We start from the raw sequence: 10,307 nt of genomic DNA, 5'->3' as shown, positions 1-10,307 counted from the left end.
AACGGTGCGTAGAACGGCGGAACCGAGATGCGTAAGGCACACAATCTGAAGCATGAAAAGGCCAGCGCGCAGGGCGGGCCAGATTTACAGTGGCGGCTATGGCCACGAGGTATTAGCGTAAAGTATATTTATGTAGATGCAGTGTTCACGAGAGATGGTACCAGATCTTCCCCCACAGGGTGGTAGGCTTGTCGTCGTCCCAGATAATTGCGTCGATGTCGCGGCGGTCGGTGTCGATGTCGATCTCGTCGACAGTATGGAACCAGCGGCCCTTGAAGAGAAACTGGAAGAGCAACCAGATAACGACAAAGATGAAGGCCGAGATGTAGTAGGCGACGAAGTCAACGGCACTGAAGGGGGTGAAGGCGGTAAAACCCTGAACGAGGATGATGACGATGACGAAGAAGGCGGCGTAATAGGCGCCGTAAGGCATGAACTTGGCCTTAAACGGTAGGTCGTCACGCGAGATGCCGCGCTTCTTAAGGCACTGCATAAAGCGGATGTGGGAGACACTGATGAGGAGCCATGTGAAGAAGCCTGAGACAGCGGTAATGCTGAGCAACCAGTCAAAGACGCTGCCCGATTTGCTGCTGACGTTGAGATAGCCGAGCGCGCCGAACATGGAAGTGGCGAGCACGGCGACGTATGGGACGCCCCTTGAGGTGGTGCGGCTGATGAAGGCGGGCGCTAAGCCGCTGCGGCCCAGGCCGTAGAGGACACGCGAGCCGACGTAGATGTTGGAGTTGCCTGCGGAGATGATGGTCACCATGATGACACCATTCATGATGTCCGGTAACACTTTGGTGCCTGCAGCGTTGATTGCGACGACGAATGGAGATGCATTGGCGTTTGTAGTGGACCCGTCCTGGATAAGCTGAGGATCGTCGTACCGTACCAAGAGTCCGATGACGAGAAGGGACCCAATGTAGAAGAGTAGGATCCGGAAGAAGACCGTGTTGATGGCCTTGGGGACCGTCCGTCTGGGGTTCTTGGTCTCGCCTGCGGTGACACCCACCAACTCGGTGCCCTGGAATGTAAATGCCGCTTTGATTAGCGAGGACACCCAACCCAGAAACTGCGCTGTGTGAATTTCCTGGGATACGATGCCCACGCCCCACGGGCCGGGGTCCTTCCAGTAGCGGAAGCCGATTCGGCCCAGCTTGGATCCACCGCACACGACGACTAGGCCGTAAAAAAGGAAGCACAAGATGGCTATCACCTTGAGCGATGCAATCCAGAACTCGAATTCACCGTAGAACTTCACAGGAATTAAGTTAATTGCTGTGAGGAGAACCCAGAAGATGGCCATCCAAGCTGTGATCGGGACTGCGTCCGACCAGTAGAGGATAAGTCGCCCGATGACAGAGATCTCAAGTGCAAACGTGATGCACCACGATAGCCAGTACAGGTAGCCGTTCGCAGCACCCAATGCAGGTGACACAAAACGAGATGCAAAAACGGTGAATGACGACGTTACCGGTATGAAAGTTGCCATCTCACCGAGCGACTGCGTTACACAGTAGGCCATCGTAGCGACAAAGATGTATGCAAGCAACGAACCAACTGGGCCAGCATTCCTGATGGGCGAGGCAATACCGATGAAGAGACCAGTTCCGATAGTCCCGCCCAACGAGATCATCGTTACGTGCCTTGGCTTCAACTCCCGCTTCACATCGGACTGGTTCGGCTTTTCGCAAAGCGACTCGACCTCGCTGGTATTATGGTTCAGCACCTCGGCCTTGATCGCGCCAGGCTTGGCCGTGATGGTCGAGCTCGACGATCCATCGCCCTTGGGCTCATATATTATGTTAGTCATGTCGCGGACTCGTCTGTGAGTCCCGTATTATCGAAGTTTAACTGGCTTTCTTTATACACTTCGACCCCACACTTAGAGTCTGACGTGACCTGCGATCGTTCCTGTTCCAGCCAACTACTGTGCTCTTTAACTGCCACTAGAGATGGTGGACCCAAAAACGCAGTTCCTTACCTGCCCGTTGACACCTGTACTTAGGAGAAAGAACGTCGAAAACAGCTGCACTTAACGGAAAAAACTTTGGTAGTTTTATACCTGCAGAACTCTGAGCGCCGAATTCCGCCTGAAAGCTCACAATCCCCACCCCACGCTTCCGCGGTGACGTGAATTCGCTTTTGCGCACGCTCACAAAAAGAAATGTGTTCGCCGGGGGTCGACCTAATCTCGCATTCTACATATATTATTCCGCTGATGCGGCCCCCCTCGGCCCAGCTGTAGTATGACACACACCTTCTGGAATAGATAACGGCTTCAGTCTCGCGAGGCGAGCTGAGCCTATCAGAGCCTATGTTACGGCTTTTTGATCGATCTGTACAGAGCCGTTACAACAGGCACTTGTAAAAAGCAATATCGTTACTTTTTTGCATGTCAGTTTTTTCCTCGAGCCTCGTCAGCGCGAGGAATGAGTAATGGATACTTTGACGACAGAAAAAGTGAAAACTTTGAGCGGACATCGCAACCTGCTCGTTAGTAGCACCTAAGCGCAGGTTAGCACAATGGCGCCAAAGGATACGGCGGTGTCGGAGACCTCTACGCGGTCTCGCTATATCAAAAAGGGCAAGACTTTAGAGAATGACATTGAGCTACAGTCGGTGACGCCAGCCACCGGGGAGTTCCCCGAGGACCACACGGAAGAGGGCGACTACCAGGAGACGGAGGTCAAGAGGGCGCTGAAGGCGCGGCACATCTCGATGATCGCGCTGGGCGGGACGATAGGCACAGGCCTGTTCATTGTGATTGCATCCCCGCTGCGGACAGCGGGGCCAGTGGGGTCGCTGTTGGCGTACATCTTCATCGGTACGGTGGTGTACTCGATCACGCAGTCGCTGGGGGAGATGGCGACGTTCATTCCTGTGACGTCGTCGGTGACGGTATTTTCAAAGCGGTTTCTGTCGCCTGCGTTTGGCGTGGCAAACGGGTATATGTACTGGTTCAACTGGGCGATCACGTTTGCTGTCGAGCTTTCTGTGGTTGGCCAGATCATACAGTACTGGACGGACCGCGTGCCAATCGCGGCGTGGATTGTGATTTTCTGGGTCCTGGTGACGCTAGTTAACTTCTTCCCGGTGCGCTTCTACGGTGAGATAGAGTTCTGGATTGCGTCGGTCAAGGTGCTGACGATTGTGGGCTATCTAATTTACGCGTTCATTATTGTCTGTGGCGGCTCCAAGCAGGGCCCAATCGGCTTCCGCCACTGGCGGGATCCCGGCCCGTGGGGCAAGGGCGTCATCTCGCACAACCAGAAAGAGGCACGCTTCCTCGGCTGGGTCTCGTCGCTGATCAAGGCTGCGTTTACGTACCAGGGGACAGAGCTTGTCGGTATCACTGCAGGTGAGTCCACGAACCCAAGAAAGAACGTCCCCAAGGCCATCAACAAGGTCTTCTTCCGGATTCTATTCTTCTACATTGGCTCACTGCTATTCGTTGGCCTGCTGGTGCCCTACGATGACCCTCGGTTAAACAGCGAGTCTAGCACGGACGTCAATGCCTCACCATTTGTGATCTCCATTAAGAATGCAGGTACAAAGATTTTGCCCGACATCTTTAACGCTGTCGTGCTGATCACCGTCATTTCCGCAGCGAACTCCAACGTTTACATTGGCTCTCGTGTTGCATACTCTCTGGCGCTCGCTGGCAACGCTCCCAAGCAGCTTGCCTTCGTCACCAAGCAGGGTGTGCCCTACTTCGGCGTTCTGATCACGTCGCTAATGGGCCTGATGTCCTTCCTCGTGCTCAACCACAACGCCAGCACCGCATTCGACTGGCTGGTTAACATTTCCACCCTTGCAGGCTTGTGCGCCTGGCTTTTCATCTCGCTCGCCCACATCCGCTTCATGCAGTGCCTCAAGCATCGCGGCATTTCGCGCGACGACCTGCCGTTCAAGGCCAAGTTCATGCCCTGGGCCGCATACTACGCAACCTTCTTTGTCACGGTCATCATCTTCATCCAGGGCTACACTGCCTTCACTCCGAAGTTCGACGTTACCACCTTCTTCACCTCCTACATCTCTCTATTTTTGATGCTGCTGGTGTTCATCGGCTGCCAGATCTACTACAAGTGTCGCTTTCTGTGGGCGGTTGAGGACATCGACATCGACAGCGACCGCCGCGAGATCGACGCCATCGTCTGGGAAGAGGATGAACCCAAGAACATTTGGGACAAGTTTTGGTCTGCTGTGGCCTAGGTTGTCCAATATGCATGCATTTAATAATTAAACGGAACTGACCTTCAGCAAATTCTGAGTTTCATTTTCGATAAAACTCCACCTTGCCGGGCTTAAACGCTTATGGTGATAATATATAGGTACATTCTGTAACTACACTGCACATCAGTTTGTAGCGCCTGAGCCCACTGCCAATGGGATGCGCTCATATATGGGTGTCTCCTTGGCAACAGCTGTCACGCCGGACTGGCACGTGCCTGTAATATCCTCCTGCTTCGAGGACTAGATCCATTATGCCGCATCGCTACTGGCCTGGCGTTACTGACCTGGCGCACAAACGGTTTCGTAAAATATGATGTGAGCTGTACTGTAAACACCATATTTATCAACGTAACTTGCCACTTTGAAACAGCAGAGTAGCTATGGTGCAAGCATCAGCTTAGAGGCCAGCCTTTCATAATAAAGTTTGATTGAGGGCTTGAAGATTTTCGGGGGTTGGTATTCAGTTGATACTAGGGGTTCTCTTTTCCGAAGCGAAGGTTTTTCAGAAAACTCCTTTAAGGACTTCGCACGGGCATTATAAGAGCAAAACGTGGCGATGAGTAAAGAAGTGAGCAGCACAGAGGTGGGGTCCTCGCAGGACGAATTGCAGGCCTCGGTGGTGCCGGGATCAAACGAACTGTTGCTAAAGTTCATCAACTCCGCACATTTTACTCTGTACCACAATATCGAATACTTAACACGGTATGCCGGGAATGTGGGGATCCATTTCCATATTTGCCAGAAGCTGCTGTCCTTTCCGCACAACGAATTGCAGTTCTATATTCCGCAGCTGGTGCAGGTGCTGCTGACGGTGGAGACGGAATCGATGGCGCTGGAGGATCTGCTGATGAAACTTAGCGGAGAAAACCCGCATTTTGCATTATTGACGTACTGGCAGCTGCACGCGCTACTGTCGGATCTCGCGACGGATCCAGCATCCTATGGGTTCCAGGTTGCCAGGCGCATGATCAACAAGCTGCAGGTGGTGCTCTGTAGTACGTCATCCATTCCACAGGAGACGAAAGTGCATGAAAATTTGTCTCCCTCACTGGTCCTTGCATCCATGGTGATGAGTTCGATAGCATTTCCACAGCTCGCGGTAAGTGCCAAACCGCTTGTGGAATCGCAGGGCAAGCGCCAGCGAAGCCATGTATTCAAGCTTGCAAAGAACGCGATCGGTAACCTTGGCAAGAACATATCTTTGAAAAACACTGTTACTGGCAGGCGGCCTGGAAGCAACAAGAAAACCACTGGGTCCGCGGTTGACTTGGTGGATGTGAAGACAAAGGAAGACACTCAATTCAAGAAACAAAAAGAGAAGGATATCCCGTCTCTCAACTTTGATATGGTCGATAATGTTGGAGACCACTTGTTAGAAGACAAGCTATCGAGCTCAATTGTACTCCCTAAGCGGAGACAAAAGAACACTGACCAGTCCTACATGCATAGGATATACAAGCCCAAAGATAACGATGGTGCTAAGCTAGAGGAATACACAAACTCTATGCCTAATTTGCATCTGAATTCTCGATCCAGCACGTCACTCCACTCGTATAAGGATCAGCAATCATTGGAGCAGCATGGAAGTGGTAGCATCACGCAGTCTCCGTCCAATGATTTAAAGAAGAGCCACAAACGGAAGACATCTCGGCATGGAGCAAACATCTATAACCTGGAGCCCTCCAGTTTATCAGCCACACATAAAATCAAAATCTTGAAGGCAAATTACTTCCGCTGCGAGATGCAGTTTGTGATTGCTCTAGAAACGATATCCAGGAAGTTGGCGCAAGTTCCCACTGAAGCTCGCCTAACTTCATTGAGAGCTGAGCTTTCTATCATGAATAGGGACTTGCCAGCTGAGGTAGATATCCCTACACTGTTGCCGCCTAATAAGAAGGGCAAGCTGCATCGAATTGTAAATATTGCTGCTAACGAAGCTCAGGTGTTGAACTCAGCAGAGAAGGTTCCGTTTCTGCTGTACATAGAATATCTACGGGATGATATGGATTTCGACCCTGCAACAGAGAAAAACGATAGTTTACTGAAAGTGAAACCAGATGATGGTAGTTTCATTTTTGATTTGAGCAATTTGGACAACAATGACAACCAGGACATCATGTGCGATAGCAATTTATCATGTGGGGCTATCTCGGAGCCTGGGACGCCAACTATACGAAAGGAAATTGATCTCGGTGATTTGTCAATGGTTAAGATTACCGATCAGAGTGACATGGATACAAATAGAAGGGAGATGCTACTCAACACTGCCGAAACCGTTCCAAAGATTAGTAGTAATTCAGTTTCACGGAACTCCGAGCTATCCTTTATCAGTAATCTTGATGAGATGACACAGAGGTTTATGGGGGTTGAAGGAGGTGAACCTCCGAACTTTTCAGATGACCTCGCGACACAAATGCGAATTTCTGCAATGATGCTGGCTCAGCTAGATAAGTCGCCACAACAACTCTCAGATACTACTAATCAGATACGTGCGAAGATCATTGCTTCGATGCAAGAAGCTCAAGATAGGTTCGGCTACTATGATTTGGAATCGGTCCATGGAATGGCGGGAGAACGCAAATTCGAAAATGACCTCAAAACGGGAGGTATATACCCGACTGACAGAAAGAATACAACATACCTCGGCGAAGATTGGAATACGAAGAAGGAGAAGATTCGCAGCGCCTCACAGTATGGCCAACATGAAAATTGGGACCTGTTTTCGGTTATTGCCAAGTCGGGAGATGATCTACGCCAGGAAGCATTTGCCTGCCAGCTCATCCAGGCTATGGCCAATATTTGGAACAAGGAGAAGGTCGACGTGTGGGTGAAGAAGATGAAAATCCTGATCACCAGCGCCAACACAGGACTTGTGGAAACGATCACAAACGCAATTTCGGTCCACAGTATCAAAAAATCCCTCACGAAACAGATGATTGAGGAGGGTGAGTTGAATGAGAAGGGAACCATTGCCACACTTTGTGACCACTTCTCCCGTTCCTTCGGCGAGCCAAACTCTTTCCGTTACAAGCGCGCGCAGGATAATTTTGCCTCTAGTCTGGCAGCTTACTCGCTCATCTGTTACATTCTGCAAATCAAAGACCGTCACAACGGGAACATCATGATAGATAACGAGGGTCATCTTGTTCATATTGATTTTGGTTTTATGCTGTCGAATTCCCCCGGTTCCGTGGGCTTCGAAGCCGCCCCTTTTAAACTCACCCAGGAATATGTCGATGTTCTAGGCGGCATAGAGGGTGAACCTTACAAGAAGTTCATCCGGGTCCTTAAAGAGGCATTCCGCGCTCTCCGCAAACATGCTGACATGTTCGTTAGCATGTGCGAGGTAATGCAGAAGGACAATATGCAGCCCTGCTTCAACGCCGGTGAGCAAACCAGCATCCAGTTGCGCCAACGCTTCCACACGGAATTGGCTGAAGATGAGTGCGATGACTTTGTAGAAAACGTCCTAGTTGCCAAGTCACTGGGCAGTATCTACACTCGTCTCTACGATCAATTTCAACTGATGACGCAAGGTATTTGCACGTAGGTGATCGGACCGATTATATGTAAACTACATCCTTACCGCCCCGATGGCCCTTTGCCAAGGGTCGGTCACCTGACATTAACCTTATTATAGCTTAATAATCTTCCTGTGTCCCACCAAAAATCATGAAGATTGTCTGGCGAAGAAAGGTTTAATTTCTTTGTTATGTCATATTTTACTTTGAAGTAACTGCGTCGAGCAAATATAATTTCATTATCAAGTCACACCGTTTTCAAAACCAAGGTCATCCATTACCGTCACTGTTAAACATCTGTCTCCTATCCACTCGCACTACATATAGAAATCATATCGTTGCATTAGGAGACTTTTCGGAGGCTTATTTGCTAGCATTTATCGTTAAGATCATTTCGTATGCTAAGGGGAAGTAAGCTCCAGTCAACACAGTGTATCAGGACGTGGATAGCTATCAGGCAGCAGTCGCAGCTTGCGAGCCGTAGCAGCACAGAAGTGCCAGGGCGCTTACGACCGTCGTTGTTACCACGGGAGAGTGTTGTCAAAGCGAGCGCAGAGGTGAAGGAGTTTGCCCTTCTGGAGCAGGGCATCCGGAAGACGGACCAAGCTCTCTCGGAATATGCAAATTACCGGTATAAGTTCAAGAGGTTACCGGCGAATTATGGCTCGAACCAGTTGCTGAAGATAGGCCGCGAGATCGATGCAGAGCTGCGGGGGATAATGGGGCACTTCCAAGCACCTGTTCGCTATGCATTTGGCTACGGCTCAGGGGTCTTCGAACAAGCAGGCGCACACAAGTCGGATGGGCGGCCGCAGATGGATTTAATTTTAGGTGTAACACACCCTGAGCATTTCCACTCGTTGAATATGCGCCAGAATGCCCACCACTACTCGACCATGCGCTATTTCGGCTCTGACGCAATATCAAAGCTTCAAGCGGTGGGTGCTGGTGTATACTTTAACCCTTTTGTCGACATTAACGGGCATCAAGTAAAGTACGGAGTTGTGTCTATGGAGAACCTGCTTAAGGATCTAGCAACTTGGGACACATTTTATCTCGCTGGTCGACTACAAAAGCCGGTGAAGGTATTAAAAAATGACTTGCGTGTGCAATTTTGGAACCAACTCAACCTGAAATCCGCAGCAACCTTGGCGAAGCACATGCTATTGGCCAAGTCACCCGGGAAAATCGACGAGTTTGAATTCTATAAACAGGTAACTGCCCTTAGCTACATCGGCGATGTGCGTTACAAGCTCGGGGGTGAAAACCCCAGCAAAGTAACGAATATCGTGGAGAAGAACTATGAAAACTTTCAACGGTACTACGAACCAATTTACAGAGATGTTATTATAAATGACCACGGCTATCTACCCCGCGGTTTTACCGTAGATAACGCAGTTAAATTGCTGGAAGATAGAATTAGCTGGAACAGTACTGTACAGACAGTTAAGGGAGTCGTTACAGCGGGCGTTGCAAAATCAGTGAAGTATGCGTGGGCAAAGAAGCTCAAAGCTATTCGGTCTAAATGATCTGCCAATTTTTTGCACTTGAAACTACCTATCAGTGCTCTTATTTGCTATCACTCCCTTTGGTCTAACTGTATCCCAGAATTATGTTCGGTATTAGGTCTCTTGTGCTTTGAATGACCCTAATTACTTAAATAAGGTATTAAGTATTATCTACGCAAGGCTTCGAAGCGGCGTTTAAGTTCTTCGAGCTCGTCCTTGTTAACCTTCTCTCGCTTCTGTGAGATTTTGACATCTTTAATTATTGACGGAGGAATTTTCAAATCATGCTCCAGTGTTTCACTGTTTTTCCTGGGTTTCTTAACGGTAATCGGATGCTTTGAATCACCCAGTTCGTCATTTTCGAGTGCTTGAATCGGCCTTCCATCCGAGGTATCTTCATCTGCTGCCTGCAAGTCGTCCTGTATAGTACCGGAATCTTCCTGTGCTTCAGACTGTTTGTCTTCCAAACCGCTGAACGGAACCTCATATAAGTTGGCTATCTCACTCAGGTATAGGTTCACTAGCTCACTATTTGGCAAGTAAGGCGAGCACTTCTTAGTAATTTTATCAGGAACACCGGTACGCTCATCCATTATTGCTTTCAGAAAAGGTATTCCAAACTTATGCGTCAAAAGATCCTTGACCTGAGTTAGATCCTTAATTTCCGGCGTGTAGAGTTGAGCATAGATGAGTGCACGGACTGCTTCATTGATGCCATCTTCTAAGTGATTGGATATTAGGTCTGCCTCGTCTGTAATCGCATTTAAAATAGCTACTCTGGTATGCAATAGTTCGCAATATAGTTCCAGGATCTCAAGGAGCTCAATGTGGATATCGTCATTAATCAACGCTTCAACCCTATAGTAGGCTTTCTGTTCCTTTCCTTGTGCCAATAGCTGGGCAACCTCCCTTCTCGCCTGTTTAACCAAGGCCTGTTGTTTCTCTTGTGCATAGCGTAACCTTTGAATGCACATTTTTAACGCTGTCTTCAGTCTCACAACTACGGGGACAACTAGAGGCATATTCGTTCGATAAATAT

At 49.3% G+C, this 10,307-nt stretch overlaps 5 protein-coding genes across 5 annotated transcripts; 3 read left to right on the top strand and 2 right to left on the bottom strand.

The window, feature by feature from the left end:
* Positions 1-145: 145 nt before the first annotated feature.
* AGOS_AFR668W (AFR668Wp) lies at positions 146-1,816 on the bottom strand (the record flags this gene model as incomplete). Its single annotated transcript, NM_212352.1, has 1 exon — positions 146-1,816. The coding sequence occupies one exon, from the start codon at positions 1,814-1,816 to the stop codon at positions 146-148; it is 1,671 nt and encodes a 556-aa protein (NP_986216.1).
* Positions 1,817-2,529: 713 nt separating this feature from the next.
* On the top strand, positions 2,530-4,218 carry LYP1 (lysine permease; the record flags this gene model as incomplete). Its single annotated transcript, NM_212351.2, has 1 exon — positions 2,530-4,218. The coding sequence occupies one exon, from the start codon at positions 2,530-2,532 to the stop codon at positions 4,216-4,218; it is 1,689 nt and encodes a 562-aa protein (NP_986215.2).
* Positions 4,219-4,795: 577 nt separating this feature from the next.
* Positions 4,796-7,789, top strand: PIK1 (1-phosphatidylinositol 4-kinase; the record flags this gene model as incomplete). The annotated part of the gene is made up of 1 exon (NM_212350.2): positions 4,796-7,789. One exon carries the CDS (start codon positions 4,796-4,798, stop codon positions 7,787-7,789), a length of 2,994 nt encoding a protein of 997 aa, NP_986214.2.
* Positions 7,790-8,158: 369 nt separating this feature from the next.
* On the top strand, positions 8,159-9,289 carry TAM41 (putative phosphatidate cytidylyltransferase; the record flags this gene model as incomplete). The annotated part of the gene is made up of 1 exon (NM_212349.2): positions 8,159-9,289. The coding sequence occupies one exon, from the start codon at positions 8,159-8,161 to the stop codon at positions 9,287-9,289; it is 1,131 nt and encodes a 376-aa protein (NP_986213.2).
* A 146-nt stretch (positions 9,290-9,435) lies between these two features.
* IST1 (Ist1p) lies at positions 9,436-10,290 on the bottom strand (the record flags this gene model as incomplete). The annotated part of the gene is made up of 1 exon (NM_212348.2): positions 9,436-10,290. One exon carries the CDS (start codon positions 10,288-10,290, stop codon positions 9,436-9,438), a length of 855 nt encoding a protein of 284 aa, NP_986212.2.
* Between the last annotated feature and the right edge of the window lie 17 nt (positions 10,291-10,307).

The sequence above is a fragment of the Eremothecium gossypii genome, chromosome VI (genome assembly GCF_000091025.4).
Source record: "Eremothecium gossypii ATCC 10895 chromosome VI, complete sequence".
NCBI lineage: Eukaryota > Fungi > Ascomycota > Saccharomycetes > Saccharomycetales > Saccharomycetaceae > Eremothecium > Eremothecium gossypii.
The sequence above is the reverse complement of the archived record's forward strand: the minus strand, read 5'-3'. Positions and strand labels throughout refer to the sequence as shown.